Source organism: Hakea prostrata, chromosome 3, assembly GCF_041222555.1.
Source record: "Hakea prostrata isolate BN-2017 chromosome 3, UWA_Hpros_2, whole genome shotgun sequence".
In the NCBI taxonomy this organism is placed as follows: domain Eukaryota; kingdom Viridiplantae; phylum Streptophyta; class Magnoliopsida; order Proteales; family Proteaceae; genus Hakea; species Hakea prostrata.
Genome location: NC_142602.1, coordinates 18,259,644 through 18,285,205, shown reverse-complemented (window position 1 = coordinate 18,285,205; position 25,562 = coordinate 18,259,644). Strand labels below are relative to the sequence as shown.

Genomic DNA, 25,562 nt, shown 5'->3' with positions numbered 1-25,562 from the left:
GGATTTTTGCCTCACTTTACTTATCTGTTTGACACTCTGATTATATCTATTATTCTGATTCATTTATGATTCATTCTTTCTTTATTGGATCTATGGTTTATCTTCCGCACTTTTATTATGATTGTTCATGATTATGTTATTGTTTATGTGGGAGGTTGATCACTCGATACCTGATCTTCGAGCTGTGGATCACACTCTCGGGTATGCCAGATAGGGTACCGGCTGGGAGGGCGTGACAACTTCGGGTCTTCGGACCTACAAACACAACAATTTCTGGGTCGGGTAAAGGTTAGGTAAAAACTGGATTTTACATTAGACGTGGTCCAACGGTGTGGTTGGGTAGCCACCTCCGAAGGCTAAGTTAGTAAAGGAACACCACGATGCTCTGGTTGATTGTTGAGCTTAATTGAATATGTTAATGGAGGGAAAATGATTCAGATACCTTTGATGTGTGGAAACCTTTAGTTTATATAGGATTTACCTCTCATCTTCGACCATTAGATCAATCCATCGTCCTTTTCTGTGATCTAACGATCATTAAGGGTGTCAATTGTGTACCGAAACCGTTTAACCGTACCGAATTGTGCCATCTAAAACCGCACCGTACCGTACAGCTCAAAATTTGGTACGGTACGTACCGAAACCGAATTTCTTTGGTACGGTTCCGGTTTTAGGTACTCATACTGTCGGTGTGTACCGAATTAGTACCGTACCAAATTAATGGATTTAAATTGTAATTTTACAATTAAATCACTTTACCATTACCCAATCCCTAATTCCCTATTTTAGTTTTTTGTTTCATCATTCACTCATCTTCTTAGATTTACTTGTTTTCTCTCTATTAATTAGATTTACTTGCTTTATTTCTGTTAATATCAAATTCTATCGATTGATCAATCGCAATTTCATTAGGATCTTAATGAACTAATAACAAAAGCGGCAAAGTTCATTCGTACCAAAACTGTACCGCACTAGATATCGTGTTTAAACCGTTTTTCCGCACCGATTTAATACCGAAACTGTACCGAACCGTTTTGTAAATACCGAAACCATAATATAACATGTAAATTCGGCGGTACGATTCTGGTTTTCAATATTCAAAGTTGGTACATACTGAAACCGTACCAATTGACACCCCTAACGATCATAGGATTTTACATTCTTCTTTAGGAGGTGGTTATTGTTTCCTTGTTATCACGATTGTGTATCCTGAATCCTTCGGGGCACGTTCATTTCCTTTACCGTAGGATTTCTTCACCCTCTCGTAACTTACTGGTTCATCCCATGAATCAGTCCCCATAGGGTTCTCGAGCCTGATCGTGGTTGGACCCGGTCCATTACAATTTTATCCTTATTAAATACAAAGAAGAGAAGTGTGTTTGAGATCCAAACCCGAATGAATTGGTTGCTACAGGTCAACAATGAAAATGCTTGTTGATTTCTTAATTCTCACATAAAGAAGAACAACTGAAAACGGAAATGGATGCATAAAAGATTACGGATTAAAAATAGAAATCTCACTTGAAATCTTAGTCAACTTCTTCAACCATTTTAGGCTCTTTTTGGTATCAGTTTTTATTCTCAATTATGAAAATTTTCATTATTTTAAATTGTTTGGCATCTATTATCAGTTTATTTTTATTTAAAATAATAGAAAAACCTCCAAAATCTAGAATAGACTATTTGTCTATTATGGATTATTGTGAGAATTTTATTCTCTTCATTTATGTGCATGTTTACTTTAAAATTTTATAGTTAAGATAAGGGTAAGATAATCAATACACATTCTTTTATAAAAACCATACTTTTTCCCTCTTTTCTCACTTGCTCATTTTCATTTTCTGATAATTTTTTATTTTGACATTCAAAACTTATTTTTCATTTCATAATTTATTTTCAACAAAATTCATCAAAATATTTTTCATTCTTGACCAATAATCACTTGTACTTATTTTTTTTAAATAGGCATAATAGAGATGAGAATTGATACAAAAAAGAGCCTTAGTCTCCACCCCTTCATGTAAAGCTACTACCACCTCCCCCCCCCCCCCCCCACAAAAAAAAAATTAAAAAAAAAAAAAACAAAAAAAGAAGAAAATCATTTGAATAGTTGAACCATCTCAATCAGAAGTGGTTGATGTCGACTATATCTAATAGTGTTACAAAAGAAAAGAAATAAAAAAAAAATAATAATAACAAATGGTCTCTAAATGCTAGGACCATCCATCTCCTGATAGATGAGCGACATGAATCCAAGGTTGTATCTAAAGATTGAGATAAAACAAAACCGTTTGATCTAAATTTAGACACGTGCCGCTGCTCCATAAAGAAATGGATAGTTCATTTCCATGTCAGAAATGGACAGGATAAAAATCCAATATAAACCTTTTTCTCTTCTGGTTCTAATCTATCAGAACTCAATAATTGCTAATTGTAGCAAGTTTGTTTCTCACAATTAGTGGTGGAAGCAGATCAGTAAAATTACTATGTTAGGAAAGGACGAACTTAGAAGGCTTTTGCACAAGGAACAATTTTTCTATGTAATTTTACCCCAAACAATTTTTTTCTGAAACAATTTCGACCCATTGACCTCAAACTACAATTGTAGCCCACCAATCATTGCTATGTTATGGGACATAACTTTGCATTTATTGATTGTCTTTGGCTAGATAGGAATAGATATAACTTCGTAATTTATATCTAATATAATGGAGTTTATCAGTTAAAAAGCAGTCCTTCATGAGCTACTTTTATAATTGTGCAACCAAGTGGCCAACAGATCAAGCTATCTTTGTTAAACCAGAGCCTACCCTAGGTTGCAACGTTGAATCAATAGAAATGATGCTTCGTGTGCTCCTAGAACAGCCATCAACAATACTGTGACTGCTTGTTCTGGTGAAACTGAATTTCTTGCTTCATGGCTGATGGGCTTTGAGTAAAACCAAGCAACTTTGTGAGCTGATAATGAAGTTCAATTTACTCTTGTGCAAGATGGCATATTGCATTAAGAGCACCCTGAACATGTATTTAAATGTGCATGCTCGACACAAATTCACAGCCACAATCCATGCTTTTTTGCCTATTCAATGTGTTTATGCTCTAATATCAATATTAATTTCAACAGTATTCCTGGTCATCACGAGTCCTTCTGGAAGGAAGTCGATTATCTGAAGCAACTTTGGAAGACCAGGCAAGAACTGAAGGTCGATGATGCTCGCATTGCTGCTTTGCTTGGGCTGGAATGCTATGCCTGGAATTGTTTGTACTGGTGAAACCGTTGGAAGAGGATTTACATTCACCGGCTACTATGCCTAAGCATGGCAATCTTGAGAAAAACTGGCTGTGGTTTCGTTCATAAATTTCTCATTGTGGGTTATCTGCATCAATCCCATATTCAAAATGCCAAATAATTTTGTTTTCCCTGCAAACATTTGAAGCTGATGAGTCAACAAGACAAGTGCAAAATAATGCAGAAATTCATGGTGTAGTTCAAAAACTGATATCGTTCTCCATGCATATAATGCAACTGCACCTGTAGAGCATTGCAAGAAGACTACCACAGAAGGCAATTTTATTTCCTTTTAAATTTATCCAAGTCTCAGGTACCATAAAATTGGCTACCCACTACCATTTGACATAGTCTGCCCTACTTAAATTTTAATACAATCAAAACCAAAGTTGTGAGTGCATGTTTCCTCATAGATGGTTCTCCCTACATGCTGAGATCGGCTTTGGTGACACAAGCAAAAAGAAACCTCAGATTGAACCAAGAAGCAACTTCAGTTTCAGCTTATTTGGTTGTGCTTTATTTGGATAGACATCATGGCAGGTTCTGTAGGGCAGGGCTTCCAGCACCGCATCTGCAAGATCAGAGATGAAGGAAGAAGTGCAACCAAGGGCAGGTACATGGCCCCAGTTCTCAATTCTGGATTCAAGAGCCAATTCTTGTACTCCATATTGGTCCCTTCCAGAGTCTCAATATATGTTCACTCACAAAGCTGAAATTGAGAATAACTTGTCAGGGAAAGGTAAAAAAAAGTGCCTGTTTTCAGGAAAAATGCATTTACCTCCTCTCGTAACTTGCCTAATACAATTTACTCCCCCCCTTCCCTTTTGAAAATTCAAAAGTAATTTCAATGAAAATGCTTTTACATCTTAACCTTTTACAAAGAAAATTAAGACTTAAACCCTCTGTGACAACAAATATTATTCAAAAGAAAATTAAGACTTAAGACCCTTTCTCTCAACAAATAGCCTAACCATTAAGTCGCAGTGTGAAATCCTCTGCACAATCAATGTGGTACAGAACCACAATAGGATTGGGGTTTTTTTTAACTTTTTTGAGGATTGATCTTGAGCTTCCTAGATTCCACATAGGAACAAAGAATGGTCAGGGTGAGTAATATGATCTGTAGCTCACAATCAATAACGGCAAAAGAAGAAACACAGAAGGGCAAGTAAACACGTGGACAGGATCAATTGCAGACCCCTCATACCTAAAACCCTTCTGCCACGCTCTTCTCTATTGCCCGCTAACTCCTGCCACATACTTCTCCATAGATCTCATTAATTTGTCTCCATCCTCCCTCCCGTGATGGCTTTAAACTGCTAAGAAGAGAGAATCAACTGCAATAATCAGAGAAAAACTGCAAAATGGGCTAGTCTTTATCTTTTTTGGTAACTTAGTTTCTATTTTAAAAGGAGGTTACTTATGCTCCAAGTATGTACTTCTGAAGGTTTTTATTATAAATAGAAGCCTGTGATTCTGGTGAGCTAGTCCAGAATCGCAAGGAATTGCTGCTCCTTGCTGGTTCCGTTTTCTCTCCTCTTCCTCTTCTTTCTCTTCTTCCTTGCTTTGTTCTCCAATTTCACATATAGTTTGATTCTCAAAGTGTGACTTCCAACAGCCCTTAATGTAATTGTTGGTGCTATACTTATGGACAAGGTTCATTTTCACCACCGCCTATTGTTCTCGTTGTAGGATGGCTCGTTCGACATGAAGACTGTTTACTTAAATTGAAGTTGATTATCTCCTAAGCGAAGTACTATCAGCGTCTGCTCAGAGTATAATGAAGTTCCTTGATATGTTCTCGTTATTCCAAGCTAGAGCCTTTGATATGTATATTCTAGCTTGAGGGGGAGTGTTAAAATATCACTTTCTATTTTAGCTTAGGTTTTTATCCTAGTTACTTTCTATTTTGGTTGCTTTTCTATGTTTCTCTCCCTAGCATAGTGTCCTTAGTAGATTTGGGAGATTCTATGCATCATGTAATTTTCCTTTTTGTTTTAACTCAATTTAGGAAACTTTCCTAAAATAAGACTTGATTTTACATTATAAATAAAGTACTAGGGGAGAACCAACACGCACAAGTTCTCTTCTCTTCTTCTCCTTCTTCTTCTTCAATATTCTTCTTTTTCTTTTTGAATTTCCTTGCAGACTCTAGGCTGATTACAGGTGCTGAAATTCTAACACATGAAACCACAACTTAAATTCTTTAAATCTACACCATCAGACTTAAGTTGTGGTTTTACACATGTGCAAAATCCCGACAGCGTGAATTTAACTAACATAAGGTATTCATCTAGAAGCTGGAAGGATAGGAAGCACCGGGCCGCTGGATGTAAAGGATCTGAATCCTAATAAAATACCTTACAGGGAAAGCTAAGAGACTCTTCACACTTTCTGGCCAAGCTCAACAAGAGCTTCATACAACCCTAGTTTGGTTTTGCCTCTCTATTAGCCTCTCTTCATATCCCAGAGATGTCGATGGCTTCGCTGTGGTACAGTTTACAGCTAAAGGGAAGAAGTCGGGTATGCAACTATTCAAATCCCTAGCCTTAGAAAGCGCACAGTGCATAGTTGGCCTTGAAGGTCCAACTAGTACTCATCTCTGGTTGCCTCGCTAACGAGTACTACATGGGGATATACCTTGTGACTTAAGTGGATTAGGATGATGTCACAGAAAGCTGGGTGGTTATCCACAGTGCTCTATTTGAAATGTTGCGCGGTGGCGTCATGCGAGTACGGGAGGTCAGTTTGATAAAGACTGACCAGAGAAATCCGAGAGCCCTAACCAGAGGAGCAAAGCGTCTTTTAGGAAGGCAAGTCATTTTTATCAAAATAGACTCGACTCAACTCAACTAGACCAGAAAAGATTATCCTTTCTGCCTATAGAGATAAGACTTCCTGCTTTCCCAGCGGCCCTTCCCTTAAAGAGCAGTCCAGTCAGTCAAGACAGGTAATAGAGCAGTAGCCTTCTTTCCTTTCCATAGGTAGATAAAGTCACTCTAACAAGAATCAATCTAAATGACTCTAAAAGAAATGATAAGATTTGGTCTGCCTTTGGTCAATTGGAAAATCTAAATATAGTTCAAAAAGTTCCCCACTCCTACTCGGTTGGAGTGAGCTCGTCCATCCCTTCCTGCTAGGGCCACTTCCATTCCACAAAGGTGGAGTCAAGGTTACAAAGTCACTTTCTATCATCAATCACCACAGCAAGACTGGGCCCTCTCCTTATTGGTCTATGATCCCTGATGGTCAGGCGCACAAGCAGAAAGAAATGACTAATCCCCGCGAGTGACTAATCTCCGTCTCCGACTTGATGACTGGCTAGGGAAGGCTTGGCTTGGAGTAGGGCTTCAACTCCTGTATAAGTCCAACTAGGCTCTGGCATATCATAAAAGTGAGAGTTACAAAGCTGAAAGAAGTTTGTCGGAGTCAAGCAAACATATGGTAAGGAAAAAGAAGTAACAGAAAATGCATGCCCAGGTAGGAATGAATGTTTTCTTGGTAAGTCATGAAAAAACAGAAAACAGGAACTCACATTTCAATCTGATCTGGTAAGCAAGAGTGTGTTCATAGTTGATTCCTCTAGCTTTCAATTCTTTCATGACCAAGGAAATACAATCTTCCATTTGACCTGTGTATGGATCTCTTGTATCCTCAATATAGGTAACTGGTACACCATGTGCGCTGAAGCATACAATCACCTGCCAATTTACTGTAAATATAATTGTTGGCGTTTCAATGTTGTAGGTAAGGAAAGAGGATCGTGGAGGATATAAAATCAAATAAGGAAAATCAAGTGGTCAAGCTGGCTGATTTGGTGAAATATTGTCTTTCATTTTTTAGTTAAATTATATCTTATGTTTGTTGGATTTATTCTCTTATGTATTCTAAATTAGTAGTATAGGATCCCATCAGATATTGGGATCTAATCCTAAGCTTGTACCAGTAACAAAGATAGTGCAAGGGAGAGGCTTGATTGAGTTGTCCCTCTCTCCCATCTCCTCCTCGTTTTCTTCACTCCTCTATCTTCAATTGATCTTCAGTAGAGATTTTGGTTTCCTCACAGTATCGAGAGCCGACCCATGATGATGCCGTCATCAAGGTATGGATTTGGAATAGTGCCGACTCTTCCATTGCTAATAATACTAAGTTTTATGACACTTTTAAACAGATTTGGGAGGACTTGCATGATTCTTATGGACCATAAATTTTTTTTTTTGCATGAATATGACTTATATGATCGGATGTTTAGTTATTCTCAAAATGGCCGTCCATTGATGGAGTATTATTGTGGTTTCAAGAGATTAGTTGAAGAGTTGCAACAACATCAGCCTCTCACCACTAATCTTGAAACATGGAAGACACAAGAGGGTTGAATTTTATGTCTCCAAATTTTTTGCCTTAAACACAATTTTCTACAAGTAAAAGTCAGATTTTAAAATTTGAAAAAGTTCCTACATTAAGTGATGTGTTCTACAGACTGTTGTGGATTAGTGGAAACAAAAATCCTCAAGGAAGTAAAGAGAATGCTGTAAAATCCAGCCCTAACCTAACCCTGACCCGGCCTGGATTCTGTAATGTTTGTAGGTCCGAAGACCCAAAGTGGAGGGAGAAGGGACTTGTGGACCCTACTGGTTGACGACTTAGTGTCGGAGCCCGAGCCCATGGACATTGACGATGATACCCCTTACTTGAGTACATTGTCGGTGTTTACTGAGAATCTGCGCATCGAAGAGGAGTGAAGTAGTTGAAGTACCAAACGGACTCCCGTGCACAATCCGAAGGTATTTCCCAAAACTAGACTTCTTGAGTGACTTGTAGGAGAAAACCCCACTCAATTTGACTCTGTATAGCTCTCCAAGTCCCTATCCGAAGTTGATGAACTAATGCTGTTTTTCTGTCAAAATCCTTGTTGGTCGATCCCATCGACCAAAAGGCATCGACCAAAACCTTGCTGAATCCGAAATTAATGATCCTGTGGAATATTCCACACTCCTTTTAACCTAACCTTGTGTTTTGAGCCTTTTCCAATCATTACAACACCTGAGAACAAGAGTGGAGCTTCCCAAGGCACTCTCTTAGGGTTTGTGAAGGACTCTTGCCTCCAATCATTGCCTCTTGCCTCCATTATCAACTTCAAAGGTATGTTTCTCTCTATTGCTCTCTATCCTACTCTCTCCTATGCTTCTTTTTACTGTTGGGACCATGGCCAAGGTGCTGCAACCTTGCAACCACCTTGCCATGAGTATCTCCTTCCATTTTCATTGATGTATCCCTCATTCTTGCAATATTTTACTTGCATCTTAAACATTACCTATGCATTGCCATGATTCATTGCCTATCAACTTGACTTCTTAACCAAAACTGAAATGTGAAGTATGATTAGCCTAAGTTATAGCTTATTTATGATTACAATCATGCTCCTAACCTATTCCCCAACTAATTCCTTAGTTCCCCTTCAATTTCATTGAGTTATCATTAATGCTATGATTCTCAACTCTTAAACTTAGTATGTCAATTTAGGGTTTCCTAATTAGACCATTGGATTAGGTTGGTTACTTGCTAATTAGTGCCATTATACTGTTTTTTGATCAATTCCCCAAGTTTCGGAACGATCCGAGCCCCGGAAGACCGATTTCGGACCAAATCACCAAAATCCAACTTGCTGTCCGAAACCACTTTTGGTCGATCCTTCTTGGTCGATCCCATCGACCAAAAGGCATCGACCAAACATGCTGCTGACAGCAACTTTGCTCTGTTTTGACCCGTTCGACCTCCAATCTTCCCGATTTCTTCTCTAATCTATTATTTATGTTTGTTTAGGGTCTTAATACCACAATTGGATTATTCACTTGTGAACCTTGGATCATCTTCATCATAACTCAAGGTAAGGATGGTTATCGCCATAAATACATAGACTAGGTACTTATGTGTTGATGCTCATAACTTAGTGATCATAGCATCCTAATTGCTTTTGAATATCATAGGACTGCTATACATGTTTTAGAACAGTAGTATTGTGATTTCATATACTCTTGTTATAGTGATTTATTATTCTTGCTACTTGTATATATGATGGATCATTTCGATGTTATGATTTAACTTCTATCATGATGATGTATCAAATGTATGCGATATGATGGACTTGAGTATGTGATTGCTTAGGTATAACTTGGGATTAGGGAGTGTCCTATTGACGCTTTTGTCCTTGCGCATCGGAGGGAATAGTATGAGATGTTCTCCGAAGGTGCCTATCGACACTTTCCTGGGTTATTGGATGACATACATAGGATTGTCTAGTAGTATGGCTAGGATGTCCTTATCGTGTCAGACCCGAATCGGAAGAGTATTGAGACCGAACAACCTGTGGTAGCAGTGAGGATTTTGTGGGCACTCAAAACCCGTGAAATGATCCGTGAGAGGTCATGAATCACATTGTGGGAGCCATTTATTGGTAAGGTTGCAAATGGCTAGACTTGGGCTCACGGGCACTCAAGACCGGTGAAATGATCCGTGAGGGGACATGAGAGCTTCCCGTCTACTATTTGTGGATGACCAATAGGGTTGATGAGTCCGTAATCCGAGAGGGAATATGCCGACTCTAGTGTGAAGGATACCGGAAAGGAATCCAAGATATCTTAAATGGTTGAGACTTGAGGAGGAATGGACATATCTGGATCTGACTTGATACGACTGAGTAGATGACTTGCATTGGGTTAGGCTTCACCTTGACATGTGCCAATACTTAGACCAAATGGTGATGTGAGAGAGCGGTGACCGAAACCCCAACCATGGATTGTCCGAGAGGGATGCAGGACCCATTACCAACCGGCAACCCAAGATATCTTAAATGGTTGAGGGTGTGTGTGAGTGCAACCTATCCAAAGAAGTAACAAAAGTTTTCCCCTCGCATCTCGGTCACTTTTACTTTTTCATTATTTCGTAATCCCCATGGTATGATACCTTATAGCTTCACAGTTACAAGTCATTTTCTCATTACTTTGGAGGATGAGCATAAATGGCAAGAGAAGCGGTCAATCAGGTCAACGGCCAGCTATAGATGGGTAGGGCTTAGCTTACTCCCAGACTCCGCGACACGGACTTTGGGAAAAGAAGGGAAGGATTTATTGCCCCAGAAAGACTGGAGTACAACGTAACCAAAGTAGGACTATTCCAAATGGACTAGAAAGTTCTTTATTACGATCTTTCCTGACGGACGAGGTCACCATACTAAAGAAGGCCATAAGCAGTGGCTTGACGGAGATGGTTCGAATCAAGCGAAACCAAAGGCATTCGTTGGCACCCGAGATGCTAAGGCGTTAGAGAACAATGGGATATGGAGCGGCTTGTCAGACAATAATGAGTATATTGACTAATGTTTTATCAAATCCTTTAGTTTTCTTCTTTGAATATGCACCTCTCCCTTTCATTCCAACACTCATTCATCCATGAATTACTCAGGATAGCTAGCGAGAGGAATACTACTGATTATCCATGAAAGAAGGCTGCTGCTTCAGAAAAAAAATCAATTAAACTAGTTGGATAGAGAGCCCCCGCCTGCGTTTTCAGATACGAGTGAGTGAGCGCTTTTTCTAAGTATGGTGCTATGACTTAAAGCATGTCTACCATAGAAACCAGCATTCATAAAGTTAGAATCATACTTGCATCATGTGTTTCATATTATATTTCATCATGTTATGATTTGTACTTATATGGTTATGAAGTATGGAATAACTACCTTGCTGAGTTCTTTTGAACTCATTCCTTTTGTGCAAATGTTTGTTAGATTATCCTACACGTGTTGAAGACTCCGATGGTGCACCCTACGAGACAGACTATGATTCCACATACTACCCTCCGGGTGGTAGCTATGGTAAAGATCAGGGTTATGGTGCCGAGGAGGATTACACTGTGTACCAGGGTTAGCCCCACTGTGGTGAGGGAGCGGCCGTGCTGGGCTTTCTTCGTCCACACTTATGAAGATATAATTATTAAGATAGAAGAAACCCTTGCTTAGTGCCCCATTCCCCTGGATTTTTGTTAAACACTGGGATATGTAATTAACTTTCACTGAGTTACTCTTAGATGTTGGATTGTAATTTAATTTGAATTTTACTACTTTTCCGCTGCCTTTGAGAGAGTGACTTCCGCTCATTCTCTCTTTCTTATAATCATACTTATACACTTGGTATCATTTAATTCCGCAACCTGATTTTCTGTTCGTACCTTATTCATGATATCTGTTATTTATTGCTTTTACCTTGATTATCATTGTTCATGATTGTGTTATCGCGTATGTGGGAGGCATGGTCCCTCGATGCTTGATCCTTGAACTGTGGATCACATTCCCGGGTATGCCAGATAGGGTACCGGCTGGGTGGATGTGACAAATGCAGCCATGGTTGCTGGTCATGATCGCGGCACCCACCCATCACAGGGAAAAGGTGCAGACCTAGGAAGAGGAAGGGGAGGAGGTTGAACTCCCCCACCAAATTTGTCAAAAGGCACTTGGTGTTGCTTTTAATGTGGGGAAAAAATCATACTGAAGAAAATTGCTGGGATAAGCATCGGTAGTCCTGAGTGAGCAAAAACTTATGTTAACATGAGAGCATCCACTAGAGAAACTTGTAATGATCTCTCTTCTGGGTCCGCAATTGTGGCACCTACAGGTTCCTTGACTCCTAGTGTAGACCTCAATCAAATCCTAAAGTGCCTAATATTGTCGGAGCAGAGCCAAAGTACATTGTTATGAACCCAATTACAGCAATGACAATTGCTCAATAAACTTAGATTAAGAAGAATTATAGTTCAGTCCAGAACAGAGTATTACAGCAAATAGAAGTCTAAGTGTCACAAAAACCAAGCAACACTGCCCTGCAAGTATCCTTGCCCCCACACCAAATACAATTCACTCATATCCTCACTCCCTCTTTGCCACAGACAAATACATCACAAACAACTAACTGACTAACAGTTTGACCTTGTAATTGACAGCAAAACTAATTCCCCACATTGGCTGGCCACTGCTCCTGTGTCGATTCTTCCTAGTGTAGACTCAAGCCAGGGGCATAACAATACCTCCCCCTTTGAATTTCACCTTGACCTCAAGATGGAATGCTGGAAAGTGAGTGTTGATTTTCTATAAAATCTTCCCAAGTATTCTCACAGGAGGGCAGTGACCTCCACTTGAGCAGCACTTCCAAATTTCCCATGGAGGAGTAGCAATAGTTTAGCAGCTCCCCAGGTTCCAGTTTCAGTTCCCAATCTTCAGTGAAGAAAACGGGAAGGGGCTGTGGATGGACCTGGTTCCAACTACCTTCTTCAACTGAGAAACATGGAAAATAGGGTGTATGCGCAAGTTGGTCAGAAACTGAAGGCTGTAAGCTACTAGACCAACATGCTCTAACACTGGGAAAGGTCCATAGTACTGGTGGCTGAGTTTCTCATTGAGGCGTTTAGCCAATTTCCGATACCAGTACGGCTGGAGGCTTAAGAACACGTCATCACCCACTGAAAATTGAGTGTCATGGCAATGGATGTAAGCTTGGGCGTGCATACGATCTTGTGCTACAAATAAAATTGGATCTTAACTCATCAAGAATGTGGTCACGCTCCTTGAGATAAGTATTAACCTCATCCACCTTGGTACTGCTGGGATCCCATTGAAGAAGGTGTGGTGGATCTCACCTGTATACTGCTTTAAAGGGAGTCATTTGTGCTGCCCCTTGGAAGGACGTGTCGTACCAGAACTCAGCCCAAGCAAGCCAGTTATGCCAATCCCTTGGTTGATGGGCACAGAAACATCTGAGATAAGTTTCAAGACATTTGTTGACAATTTCTGTCTGTCCATCAGTTTGGGGATGCTACGCATGCTGTAGTTCAATGCTGTCCCGGATATTTTAAAAGGTTCAGTCCAAAAGTTGCTGAGGAAGATGTTGTCTCTATCAGAGACAAGGGGAATTCCATGTGAGCATACTATCTCTTTGCTGGAGTGGGGAATTCCATGTGAGCATACTATCTCTTTGCTGGAGTGGGGAATTCCATGTGAGCATACTATCAATTTGCAGAAGTGGGGAATTCCTTGCAAGCGTACTACCTCGTTGCTCAACAGGAGTCTGACTTCCTTGGCTGTGAGAGGATGGGTTAGCAGCATAAAGTGGGCATACTTTGTGAGACGGTCCACCACTACCAACACTGTATCCCCCCTTGTGTTTTGGGCAGCCCCCCAAAGAAATCGAGGCTAATATCTTCCCAAACCCATTCTGGTATGGGCAGAGGCTGAAGGAGCCCAGCAGGCTCATTGTTTGGTGCTTGGGTGTCACAACAAGCAACATAATTCCTAATAGTTGATTCCATGCTGACCCAGTACACTACCGCAGCAATGCGCTTATAAGTCTGAAGAAACCCGGAATGACCTCCGAAAGGAGTTGAATGAAATTCAGCAAGCAAAGCTAGAATTAGTGAAGATGTCTCAGTGAGCACCAGCCTGTTCTTTGCTACAGAGCCAATAATGCGGAAAGGACGCGGGTCCCTGTAACAGTCCTTGGATGATGGGCTTGTTGCGATCATGGTTGCTCACTTCAGCATCAATTTCTCCTCCATCGTGCCACAGCTGCTGTAAGGACAGAGAACTGGACTTCTCCATCATGCTATCTGGACAAAGCATCGGCAGGTCAGTTTCCTCCCCCAGGCTTGTAGAGGATCTCAAAGTTAAAGCCAATAACTTAAGAACCCATTTTGCTGATATTCTGCTTACACTCGCTGTTCCAACAGAAACTTGAGGCTTTTTTGATCAGTCCTGACTTTGAAGTGGCGCCCAATTAAATAGTGCCTCCACTTGTGAAGTGCCAAGACAATGGCCATCAATTCCTTTTCGAAAACAGATTTGGCCAGTGCTCTAGCCTACAAGACTTCACTCCAATATGAGACGGGATGGCCTTCTTGCATGAGTACAGCTCCTAAACCCGCACCAGACGCGTCTGTTTCCACCATGAATTCTTTGGTAAAATCCGGCATAGCAAGAACAGGCACCGAGGTCATGGCTTTCTTGAGTTCGTCGAAAGCCTTAGTGGCTGTTTCAGTCCAGTGGAAGGACTCTTTTTTTAAAAGCTGTGTCAATGGTTCTGCTATCTTCCCATATCCCTTCACAAATTTCCAATAATACCCAGTAAGAGCAAGGAATCCCCTCAAAGCCCTTAGGTATCTAGATACAGGCCAGTCCACCATACACTGAATTTTTTTAGGATCTACTGTTACCCCTTGATCTGAGATAATATGTCCTAAATATTCCAATTATTGAATGCCAAAAGAACACTTTTTGCGATTAAGAACCAGGCTGTGGGTTGTGAGCAAAGTGAAGGCAGTTTGCAAGTGATGCAAGTGTGTGGTCATATCTTTGCCGTACATTAATATACCATCAAAAAAATACCAGAATAAACTTACGCAAGTGGGCATGGAATACCTCATTCATGAGAGATTGGAATGTGCCAGGTGCATTGGTCAAACCGAAAGGCATCCCGAGGAACTTGTAGTGGCCATCGTGGGTACTAAAAGCAGTCTTCTCCACATCACTTTCGGCCACTCAGTGATAGCCTGACCGCAGATCTAACTTGCTGAATACCTTCACCCCTCCTAATTCATCAAGTAGCTCATCAATGGCTGGGATGGGGAATTTGTCCGGTATTGTCAACTTGTTGACCACCCAACAATCTACACAAAAATGCCGCCCTCCGTCTTTCTTCTTTACTAGCAACAGCAGACTTGAGAACGGGCCGAGGCTGGGATGAATAATCCCTGGAGATAACATTTCCTTCACCAAACACTCAATTTCATTTTTCTGGTAATGTGGGTAATGGTATGGCCGGATAATAGGGGGCTCACTTTCTTCAATCACGTGAATGGTATGATGCCGTTGGCATGGGAGTTGAGTAGGTTCAACGAACAGCCAATGAAATTCCTCAAATAGGGACTGAAGTGGTGTAGCTTCCTCCATTGATGTCAGGTCCTTGGTTATTTTGCATGAAGCCAACCAAAATCCTTCGCCACCCTTTTTGAGTGTCTTCAAAAGGCTCTTCATGGAAGTCTCCATACGCAGCAATGTTGGATCTCCCTTAAGTCCCATTGTCTGTCCCTGCCACTCAAAGTGCATTGTCTGCTGCTGCCAGGTACTCCAGATCTCTCCCAAAGATGAAAGCCAATCTACCCCTAAAATGATATCCACACTGCCTAACTTGAACAGAAACAAGTCTTGGGAGAAAAAAACCCCTTGAAGCTCAATCTCCACCGCCGAGCAAATCCCTTTCCTTGGATACTCTGACCATCACCGAGCATCACTATGAAATTTCGCTGTTGGATGGGAAGCCCCAATTTGTCCACCATCGAATTGGAGATAAAATTGTGAGTGGCACCACTGTCGACGAGCACAACCACCCCATGTCGCAAAATTGTGCCTCTGAGTTTCAATGTTCTGGATGAATCCAAGCCCTCAAGAGAATGAATGGACAGTTTGACCACCAACGGTGCTAACTCTTCTCCTGCCACGGCCTCAGGCTCTTCCGTGACTTTGTCTTCTTCATTCGCATGCACGAGGAAGCACTGGAGTTGTTTCATGGAACATCAATGACCAAGGGTGTAGCGCTCATCACACCGGAAGTATAGATTGCTTTGCAACTTAGAAAAAAATTCCACCAAAGTCAGTTGTTTATACCAGGAGTTTCGCAGGAATGGGAGCGGAGCTTCTGTCTCCGCTGATCGTGGGTTTTCCACCACCATCACTGACTGCCAGTTGCCATATGTTGCAACTCAAAAAACGGGAATGAAGGAGGAAGACAATGGGGTGAGGTTTTTTCGAAAATACCCCTGCTCCAAAGGTCTTTCCCACGGGCTGTTTGGTTTATGGGCTGTGATTTGCGGGTTCACTAAACCCTTTGATGGGCTTGGCCTTGCTACATTTAATAAAGCCTATTCCTCTCTTCAATTGTTTGGGCCAGGTTTATTACCCCGGTCCAAAGTAGATGGTGCAAAGAGCCTCAATTCCGCCCTAATTTCTTTCTTTAGCCTAGCGATGATGATGGATTTCAGCCGCACAGGATCCTTCACCTGAGCTGCCGCCGACGCTCATTCAAACCTCTCAAGGTACTCTACCACTGTGTCTTCTTGCTGAAGAGTCACCAACACCTCATGGGAAGATTTCATCTGGTTCACTCCAAATCACCTCAAAAGCTCTTCTTTCATGGCTACCCAATCTCAAAAGGGCTCTCCCATCTCAAAGAACTGCAGCAAACTTAGTGTTGCACCTTTGAAACACACCATGGCAGCGTTCATTCGTTCTTCCTCCCTAACTATGTTTTAGTTAAAAATAGCACTCCACTCTCGCCATCCATCCAATTGGATCTCCGCCAGTGAAGATGGGAAGTTTTAACCGCCGATAAGAAGCCTCTCGCAGCGTTGAGTCAGGTGGGGGTTCACCTACTGCCGTGTGGTTTTCCACCGTCACCTGTGGCATAGGGGTTCCTGCCTGAGAAAACTTCCCATCCACTATTGGCTTCTCGTGAGGTCCTTGCAACAACAAATTCCTGATTTCATCCATCAAACCAGACATTTGAAGTTCCAAGGCGTCGAATTGGGTATCCAACCCTGAAGCTTGAATGGTAACTTCCATCATCTTTCTCTCAATCTCTTCCACTCGACCTTCCATTCTTAAGTTCACATTCTCCAGTCTCAGTATGGCTCTGATACCAATTTTTTAGGAATCCAATTACAGCAATGACAATTGCTCACTAAACTTAGATTAAGGAGAATTATAGTTCAGTCCAGAACAGAGTATTACTGCAAATAGAAGTCTAAGTGTCACAGAAACCAAGTAAAACTGCCCTGCAACTGCAAGTAGCCTTGCCCCCAAAAGCAAATACAATTCACTCATATCCTCACTCCCTCTTTCCCACAGACAGATACATCACAAACAACTAACTCTCTAACTGACTAACAGTTTGACCTTGTAACTGACAGCAAAACTAATTCCCACATTGGCGGGCCCACTGCTCCTGTGTTGATTCTTCCTAGTGTAGACTCGAGCCAGGGGCCTAACATACATCTACTTCCAATCTCACCCAAACAGGTATATCTACTAAGTCTTCTGGTTCAAGTTCCTGGATTGTAGACTCTAGAGCCTCTAAGCATATGATTGGTATCTCTTCCCTACTTTTAGAATTATATGAGTTTACTAACACCCCCACCCCCAAAATATCTTTAGCTCCAAACAAGGTGAAAGTTCAATTTCCACCATTCCAAGTCTATCATCGGCAAAAGAAACAAAAGCAGTCATATGATACAGCCATCAACATAACTTCTTCTACAACTCCAATGTCCGATAATCTTAATGATCTTCCTATTGCCTTAAGGAAAAGAAGCGTTCTTGTTCTCAACAGCCAAATGTTGTGTATCCTACTTCTCATTATTTTACTAGCTCACACTTGATTACTCATTACCATAGCATCTAAAATTTAGGCCTTACATTCTAGGAACACTTCATTTCTTATGAATCTGACTCCAGGTAAGGATCTACTTAGATGTTGAGGGCATTTGTGATAATATATAATTCTGATGGTGTTACTAAGGGTATACCCAGATATATGGTATAGATTTTTTTTAAACCTCTTCTCCAATAGCCCGTTTGAATGCAACGCGTATTTTATTGTCCTTGGCGGCTAACTTGGGATGGCCTCTACATTAGTTAGACGTCAAAAATGCCTTTCTATGTGGAGATTTGGCTGAAGAGGTATATATGAAGCAACCTCCTGGACTTGTGGCTTGAGGAGAATTCTACTAAAGTATGTTGACTTTGCAAATCAATCTGTGGACTAAAACAATCCCCAAGAGCATGGTTTGAAAAGTTTAGTTCCACATTATCTTGAGTGGGATTTTCCCAACACTATTCGGATCACATTGTCTTTGTACGCAAGCCAGATACTAGAATTGTGTTACGAGTTGTGTATTTGGATGGTAGAATTGTTTCTGGAAGTGATACTACAGGTATTGAGGAAGTGAAGACATTTCTTGGTACTCAGTTTCAGATAAGGGACTTGGAATTGAGATTCTAAGAAGCAATCAAGCATTAATGTTTCCTAGTGAAAGTATGTGATGGATTTATTGATTGAGACAAGTATGCTTGGGTGTAAACCGGTGGATACATCCATTGATCCTCATCAAGGATGATGGTGAGGATTTTTCTAATCCTTAAAGAGACGGGAGATTGGTAGGTAAACTAATATACCTCACAATGACTCACCCAGACTTGTCATATGCTGTAGATGATGTCAGCCAGTTCATGCATTCACCTAAAAAGATGCACTAGAATGCAGTGACCCGGATCTTGAACTACTTAGAAAAGACTCAAGAAAAGGACTATTGTATAAAGGAAATGAGCATTTGAAATTGTGTGCTTATTTAGATTTTTTGAGCAGGGTCACAAGATGATCAGAGATCCACCACTGGTTACCGTACGTTTCTTGGAGGGAATTTGGTCACTTGGAGTAAGAAGCAAGTCACAATGGCTCAATCTAGTGCTGAGGCAGAGTATCAGGCTATGGCTCAAATAGTCTCAGAGATATGTTAGGTCAAATGTTCTTAAAGGAAGTTGGTGTGGAGGTTGAAGAGCCGTTGAGATCTTTTGGACAATCAGGCGGCAATATACATAGCCAGTTCCAGCGTTTCATGAGAGAACCAAACGCGTCAAGGTGGATATGCATTTTGTACGTGATGTTGTTATAAGAGGAGTCACCACAACACCCTACGTTGCTTCTGCTGAACAAGTTGGAGATATATTTACTAAGTCATTACCTCGTCTAGTCTTTATGGAAGGATGTTGCAAGCTGGGAGGGGTATTGACGTTTCAATGTCGCAGGTAAGGAAAGTGGAGCGTGGAGCATATAAAATCAAATAAGAAAAGTGGATTGTGGAGCATAAAAATCAAATAAGGAAAGTGGATCATGGAGAATATAAAATCAAGCGGTCAAGCTGGCTGATTTGGTGGATTATTGTCTTTACTTTTTGAGTTAAATTAGATCTCATGTGTATTGGATTTTAAACTGTCATGTATCTAAATTAGTAGTATAGGTTCCCATCAAACATTGGGATCTAACCTTAAGCTTATACCAGTAATAAATAAAGTGCAAACTGGAGGGGAGAGGCTTGCTTGAGTCCTCCCTCTCTCCCATCTCATTCTTCTCATTTTCTTCTTTCTCTCTCATCTTCTCTCCTCTCTATCTTCAATTGATCTTCATTAGAGGTTCTGGTTTCATTATAATAATGAACTTATCTAGAACAGCACCAATGGAGTAACCCAAAAAACTAATTTCTATTTCCTCAAATTGTCAATAAAATATATTAAACGCGACTGAAGAGAGCAAATTAACCTCCCCAGGATTGGATAGATTATGTAGTTCCTTCTCGAACAAACTAGCCATTGACGTGAAATAACCTTCTCACTGATACCAAGAGACTATTATTGATACCAGTAGTATTCCTTGCTACAACCAATTCAAATTCAGTGAAAGCTGATCAAAGTGATCAAGCATAAGTCTTCAATCACAAGAACAGAAAGATGGGACTTTATCAGTTGGAAGTCAAAGGTTGTTGCTTTCTACCTGAAAATACTTTGGAGAAGACAGATGCTTGATCCACTTGTGGAGATGGCCTGAGGATAAAGCTGAAATACAACAAGCCTTGCAATTCTGTCATCCGTTATCTGACACAAAGCAAAAATTTTCACTAATGGAGATTTAACTAGTTCTGAGACTATAATGCACTTGTTCAATGCAAGCAAGCTATCCCACATAGAACCTATAATTCCACATGAATTACCAATTTTTGGTTTCTTCTGGATATCACAAGCAGAAATAAAATCCTCTGTATCGATTTTCCAAATCAAGTTTTCATATTAGCATCCAACACATTGAATTTACATTACAAAGAGACCTAATCCAACTAGAAAAGCTACAATATTGGTAAAGATGGAGGGGCTTTTACAAAAATATTTAGGTTATCAAAATGCAAAAAGAAAATGTCTGACCACCTGGCTGACAGATACATGACAAGCCTACATACAATCTCCAATAAGTGTACATGAAAAGCCTACATACAATCTCCAATAAGGCATACATTTCATGCAAAAGGTCATCCAACAAAAAAGTTTATTCAACTTGTTAATGATTAGATGGAACAAATGATTTCTAGACCAAAGTAGAATCTCATTGTCTGAGAAGCTTATTATGCAACAGACTTGATTGACCTTTTATATTTTATTCCTTTAATGAACATATCCAGCAAACTTGGATGTGGTTTGCATACTAGATGCATATAGCTACTTATTGTTTTGATGATCTAAAAAACACATTTTCCACACTACAAGGTGAATCAGAAGCCACCTACAAATATTTTTCCCTACAATTTAGTTGTATACGCCAGTGTGACACATAGAGATGCACACAAAGAACTGCTTCTCAGTAAATGGGTGCCAATATCGCATTGCAAGTTGCAACATATACATTTGCAGGGATTTTCTTTGCTTCTAGAGCCATTTTTCAGGGCTGTGCCTGAAACATTTTCAAACTATTCAGTCCTATAAACAAGTAAACCAGACAGGCAACACAATTTCCCAACTCAACTCAACTATAGATTATTCGATTTGCCTTAAATAACAAATACCACTTTAACAACTGACATCAAGTAACATTGCAAACTTTCATTTCACCAAGCTATTTGATCATGTAATGGGAAAATGACTCACTTGCTCATCTGTAATTTTTCACAAAGGTGATCCTCCTCCAATGGCTGCATAACCTTCTTTACTTTTTGGAGCCCTCAGAACTGAAATCAGTTGAGCCAGTGGCCGTTGGTGAGAAAATGGAACAACCTTGGAAGTCTAATAATATCCTGTCATGAGGTTTATAAGATGATTTCATCAGCATTCTTGAGATTGATAACCCTTTTATTATATATATCCTTTTACTTGTCTGAGTCTACTGCACAGAGGATCAAGTGAAATATGGTATCTGCAAACAAATAGAACAAAAGCAGCACCCCAACCTTGTCATTTGTGACATGTGAACGAGATTCCAAAGCATTATCACCTAAGGTACACGCTCCTATAGAGCAAAATGTTTGCCCAAATGGATTTCTTTGTCAATTTGTTTTATCAGCCGAACTGCAAAATGATTGCTGAAAGGCTCTAAATGAAAACGTAATTGAGCCATCCCAGTCCTTTTGCTCTTGCAGCTATGAAAGACTTGGATCTCCAAATTCTCTGCAGAAATACACCATTGGGGTTGACAGGAAAGGTAAGCAAAGTTATCCATCATGTAACAGTCAGAAATTCATATCAACTGTCTTCACAGACTGCTTTCATTGCGAAAGAGAAGGAAAGACAAGTGGTAGGTAACCCAAAGAAGGGGGGAACATTGAATTGTTGCCAATGCAACAACACATGCAATCAAGATAAAACATATGGCTAGAAATAAAATAACTTGTTTCAAATAACACTGAATTAACAAATTCCTTGGCGACAAGCAAATAACACGCTAGAAGAAAATGAACACCATTAAGTTATTAAAATTTTTAAATCCTTACATGACAAGAAGAATGTTTCCCATTGTGAGGCATAAACAAATATACATCAAATCAACCCACAGTATTATGATTCACCAACTATGTAACAGGATCCAATTTTCATGAACCTAAGAAAGACAAATGATTTGAGATTGGAGAGCCAAAAAAAAAAAAAATGCTCAAAAGGGATAACATGGGCTCACACGGTGCCATTACGATTCACGCTATAGTGATGCAAAACAGAGAGTTCCCTGGGAGGATGTACTACAGCACTTGTTGTATTAGACATGGGTTCCATTAATCAATAATTTTGTACCCACAATAACATGATTATTCAGAGAAGACCTTAGTAACTTCAGGGAGAGCAAGAACACAGCAACCATAATAGGGGAATAAAATGGCTAGATGGCAATAATACGAATCTGTATAACAACTATTCACAACCTAATAAGCCAAATAATAGCATTCTCTGGCTCAACTTTTTTAAGCAGAAAACCTACAAAATCTATCATTTTTAATTCATGAAATCCACAAAATAAAGTTCATGTTACATATAATGTTTAAAAGCATGAAAATCCAAAAGATAAAGTTCATCATAGGAATGAAAACATGATCCATCATATGATCCATGAAACCAACGTAAGAAGTCCATCATAAGGGAAGGGGGGGGGGGGAGGACATCAATTCTCCAAATCCAATGGTGACTATGTCTCTGAAGTTGAGCCATATGTGAAAGGAGTGTTTGGTATATTGTGTTGACTTCAGGTCTCATCATAAACTGGATCAAGCATTTACAGAGAATTTCTGCAAACTCTTAAACATACAGATAAGCAACAAGTATATGAAAGAAGTCCATAAAACTATTATACAGAGAACCATCGACTGAAGCAGAACCAATTCCTGAACAATTCAAAGAGGAATTGAAGCAAAGAAGAGGAAGAACTCAAAAAGGGAACATCCAACCAAACATTACAAGTATACCCAAGCACAGAATTGTTTCACAAGAGAGTGTAGAGGGGGGGAGAGCAAATTGGGAATGTGAGCTTCTATTGCTATGGAGTTCCCAAGAAACTTCACATGTCTAAACTCATCCATCCCACCCCTCCTCCTTCCCTCTGGCTTGCAGATCAACTGAACAATAATAAGATTAAAATTAAAACACCAAAAATGCAAGAAATAAAAGCTATAATGGTACCTGAGGTCTCAGATAAGAGCAATACCAGAGATGAATATCCAACCTCAAGGATGTATGAATACAAGAATTAGTACTTGACAGCTCTGCTTCTCACAGTCCCACCATCAGCATGTGCTAAGATGAAGAAGATGGAGAAGAGATAGACAGCTACACCAAGCTGATTTCAATTACTGGGTTACCAGAGATAGAGAAGATGAAGAAGAGAGATCCCTTTCACAAGTACAGCAGCTAGGTTGAAGGTCTGTCTGAGAATAAAAGAAAAAATCTTTTTTGGCTTTTCTCATTTCTTCCTCGTTTTTAGACACCCCCCCCCCCCGCCTTGACAAAATGTCTTCAGTAAAACTATCATTGGTGTATTATTCACATTTAATATGAGTTTAAACCTGGCTACCATAGAAGTGTGTTTTTAACCTTTTATGCAGTAAAGTTGGCAATAAAACATTTTCCTAATAATACATCCAGACTCCAGATACAGCAAAAATACACATTTAATATGCATTTTGACCAACTAAGGAGAAGACTACAGAGAGAAAAGGTAGATGACATAAACCCAATAAAAATACGTAAAAGAGTCACCTAATGAAATTTGTGGAAGAATAATCCTCTAAGGTTTGAGAAGGAGATAAATGAAGTTTAGAAATGTAGCCTTAGATAGTAAGTTCCAGAACAATCAGACAGGCAAGGATATGTAAGCGAATTAAACATATTAGAAGTCTATAATCCCTACTAAAATCCAGCATACAGAAAACCATACAACAATGATATAGCAGGTCTTCTATACGGCCATTCTATAAACAAAAAATATGGGCAAATATCCATTATGTAACAGCACTCAACACCAAATAAATAAAAATAGCATATAGACAATGATTTAGTATAAAGATGAGTTTGGTTCCTCTACCCCTGGGGGGAGGGAGGAGAGGACTTCACACCATTGGCATGGTGGTGGGTCCCACCAAGACCATGGATCCTAGGTCTCAAAGGTGGGACCTCCACCATATCAATGGTGTGGGGCTGTCTGTCCCCCCACCAAAAAAAAAAAAAAAAAAAAAGGGGGGGCAACAGATCTGCACTCAAAAGAAATTCTATTACATCTCATAAAATTATCACTTTAACATATCCAAGTATCATAACAATATCTCATGAATCCATTCACATGGATCTTGGTTTACACTAACATGTGCCCCCTTCAATTTTTCCTTTTTTAATAAAGGTGATCTTCTAACCTTCCTCTTTTTATTATCCTAGCACTTGGGACTATAATAAATACATAAGATGCTACATAAAAACCAGCAAAGAAAAAAAAGAGACAAGGCTATGCAGAGCCTAGGCCTTGTATCATGCATTACTTCAAATAGAGCTGATTGGAGACCAAGGATCCACAAAGAGAGAGAGAGAGAGAGAGAGAGAGAGAGAGAGAGAGAAAGAGAGAGAGAACAAAATTATAGTCTCCTTCATATCTTTTGTGGAGAAGTATCCAATGCTAGCTGAAATAGCTAATAGTATCTACAAAATTGACAATTCCAGAACATGCCCTTAACTCTAATACTCTTTTCCGATTAGTACTAAGAGTTTTTAACATAGAACAAACCTAAGGTAACTCTGTTGACTTCGAATTGTAATGTTAGTCTGAAATCTGCATAAAAAGCGGACCTGCTGGAACTCACAAGATATTGAAAAATGACAAGAACTTGATTAACATCAACAGCAGATCAACAGCCAAGTAGAAGAACGCCTATTAATGAACCTCAACCATGGCAGAGAGAAATCAGTGTGAGTGCCAAAGAGGTATAGAAGGTAATGTGCCAGAATTCCCATTTCTCATTTGCTAATCAAAGCAGTCTACGCTGATCTATCCGCATCCATTACTTCTGACTGTAAGTATACATGCCACAAGTGTCAGGATGGGAAGATTAAACATACTAAGATTAACATGGAGAAGGGGAAAGAGTGACCAAGAAAGAGTAAATTGGCTGGCCTAAAAAGATGAACTGCTGGTACAATTACTAGAGAGGCATTACAGATGCAAGGCCAGTGTAGAAAAATCTTCACTGGATCTCCTGTAGTGTAGCTTCACATAGTAGTAAAAAGGCCTTGGCAGACAGACTGTCAGTACAGTCAAAACATCGTGTCCAACTCTAAATGGAATAGCCAATAAATCTACGAAAGGAATTGTAGGCACAAAAAGAAGAGAACCAAGGTTTATCATAGGGTACCTACCTAAGTAATTTTGCAAAAAGCAATGATACAGGTACAATAGGTATGGTTATCAAAACATGGCCATTAACAAACATGCCACCAATCCCATCCTCTCTCTTGAGGAAAGACAACAATATCTCAATCTGCAATGCACCAATCACAACATTTTTTTAAATTTTTTAATTTCAGGGTAATGTCATAGTTTAATAGCATAAATAGAATATGATGGGTCTGAAAAGAAAAACTGCAAAGTGAAATAACACTGAAGAACAGAAA

At 39.9% G+C, this 25,562-nt stretch overlaps 1 protein-coding gene across 1 annotated transcript in view; it reads right to left on the bottom strand.

The window, feature by feature from the left end:
• LOC149021351 (uncharacterized) overlaps nt 1-13,858 on the bottom strand; it is a 92,209-nt gene extending 78,351 nt beyond the window's left edge. The window contains exons 1-3 of the mRNA XM_089147445.1: nt 13,483-13,858; nt 13,034-13,174; nt 12,592-12,856 (exon numbers count right to left, since the gene is read on the bottom strand). Coding sequence (XP_089003571.1) covers nt 12,592-12,856; nt 13,034-13,174; nt 13,483-13,858 — 782 coding nt within the window. The remainder of the gene's footprint in view (nt 1-12,591; nt 12,857-13,033; nt 13,175-13,482) is intronic.
• Between the last annotated feature and the right edge of the window lie 11,704 nt (nt 13,859-25,562).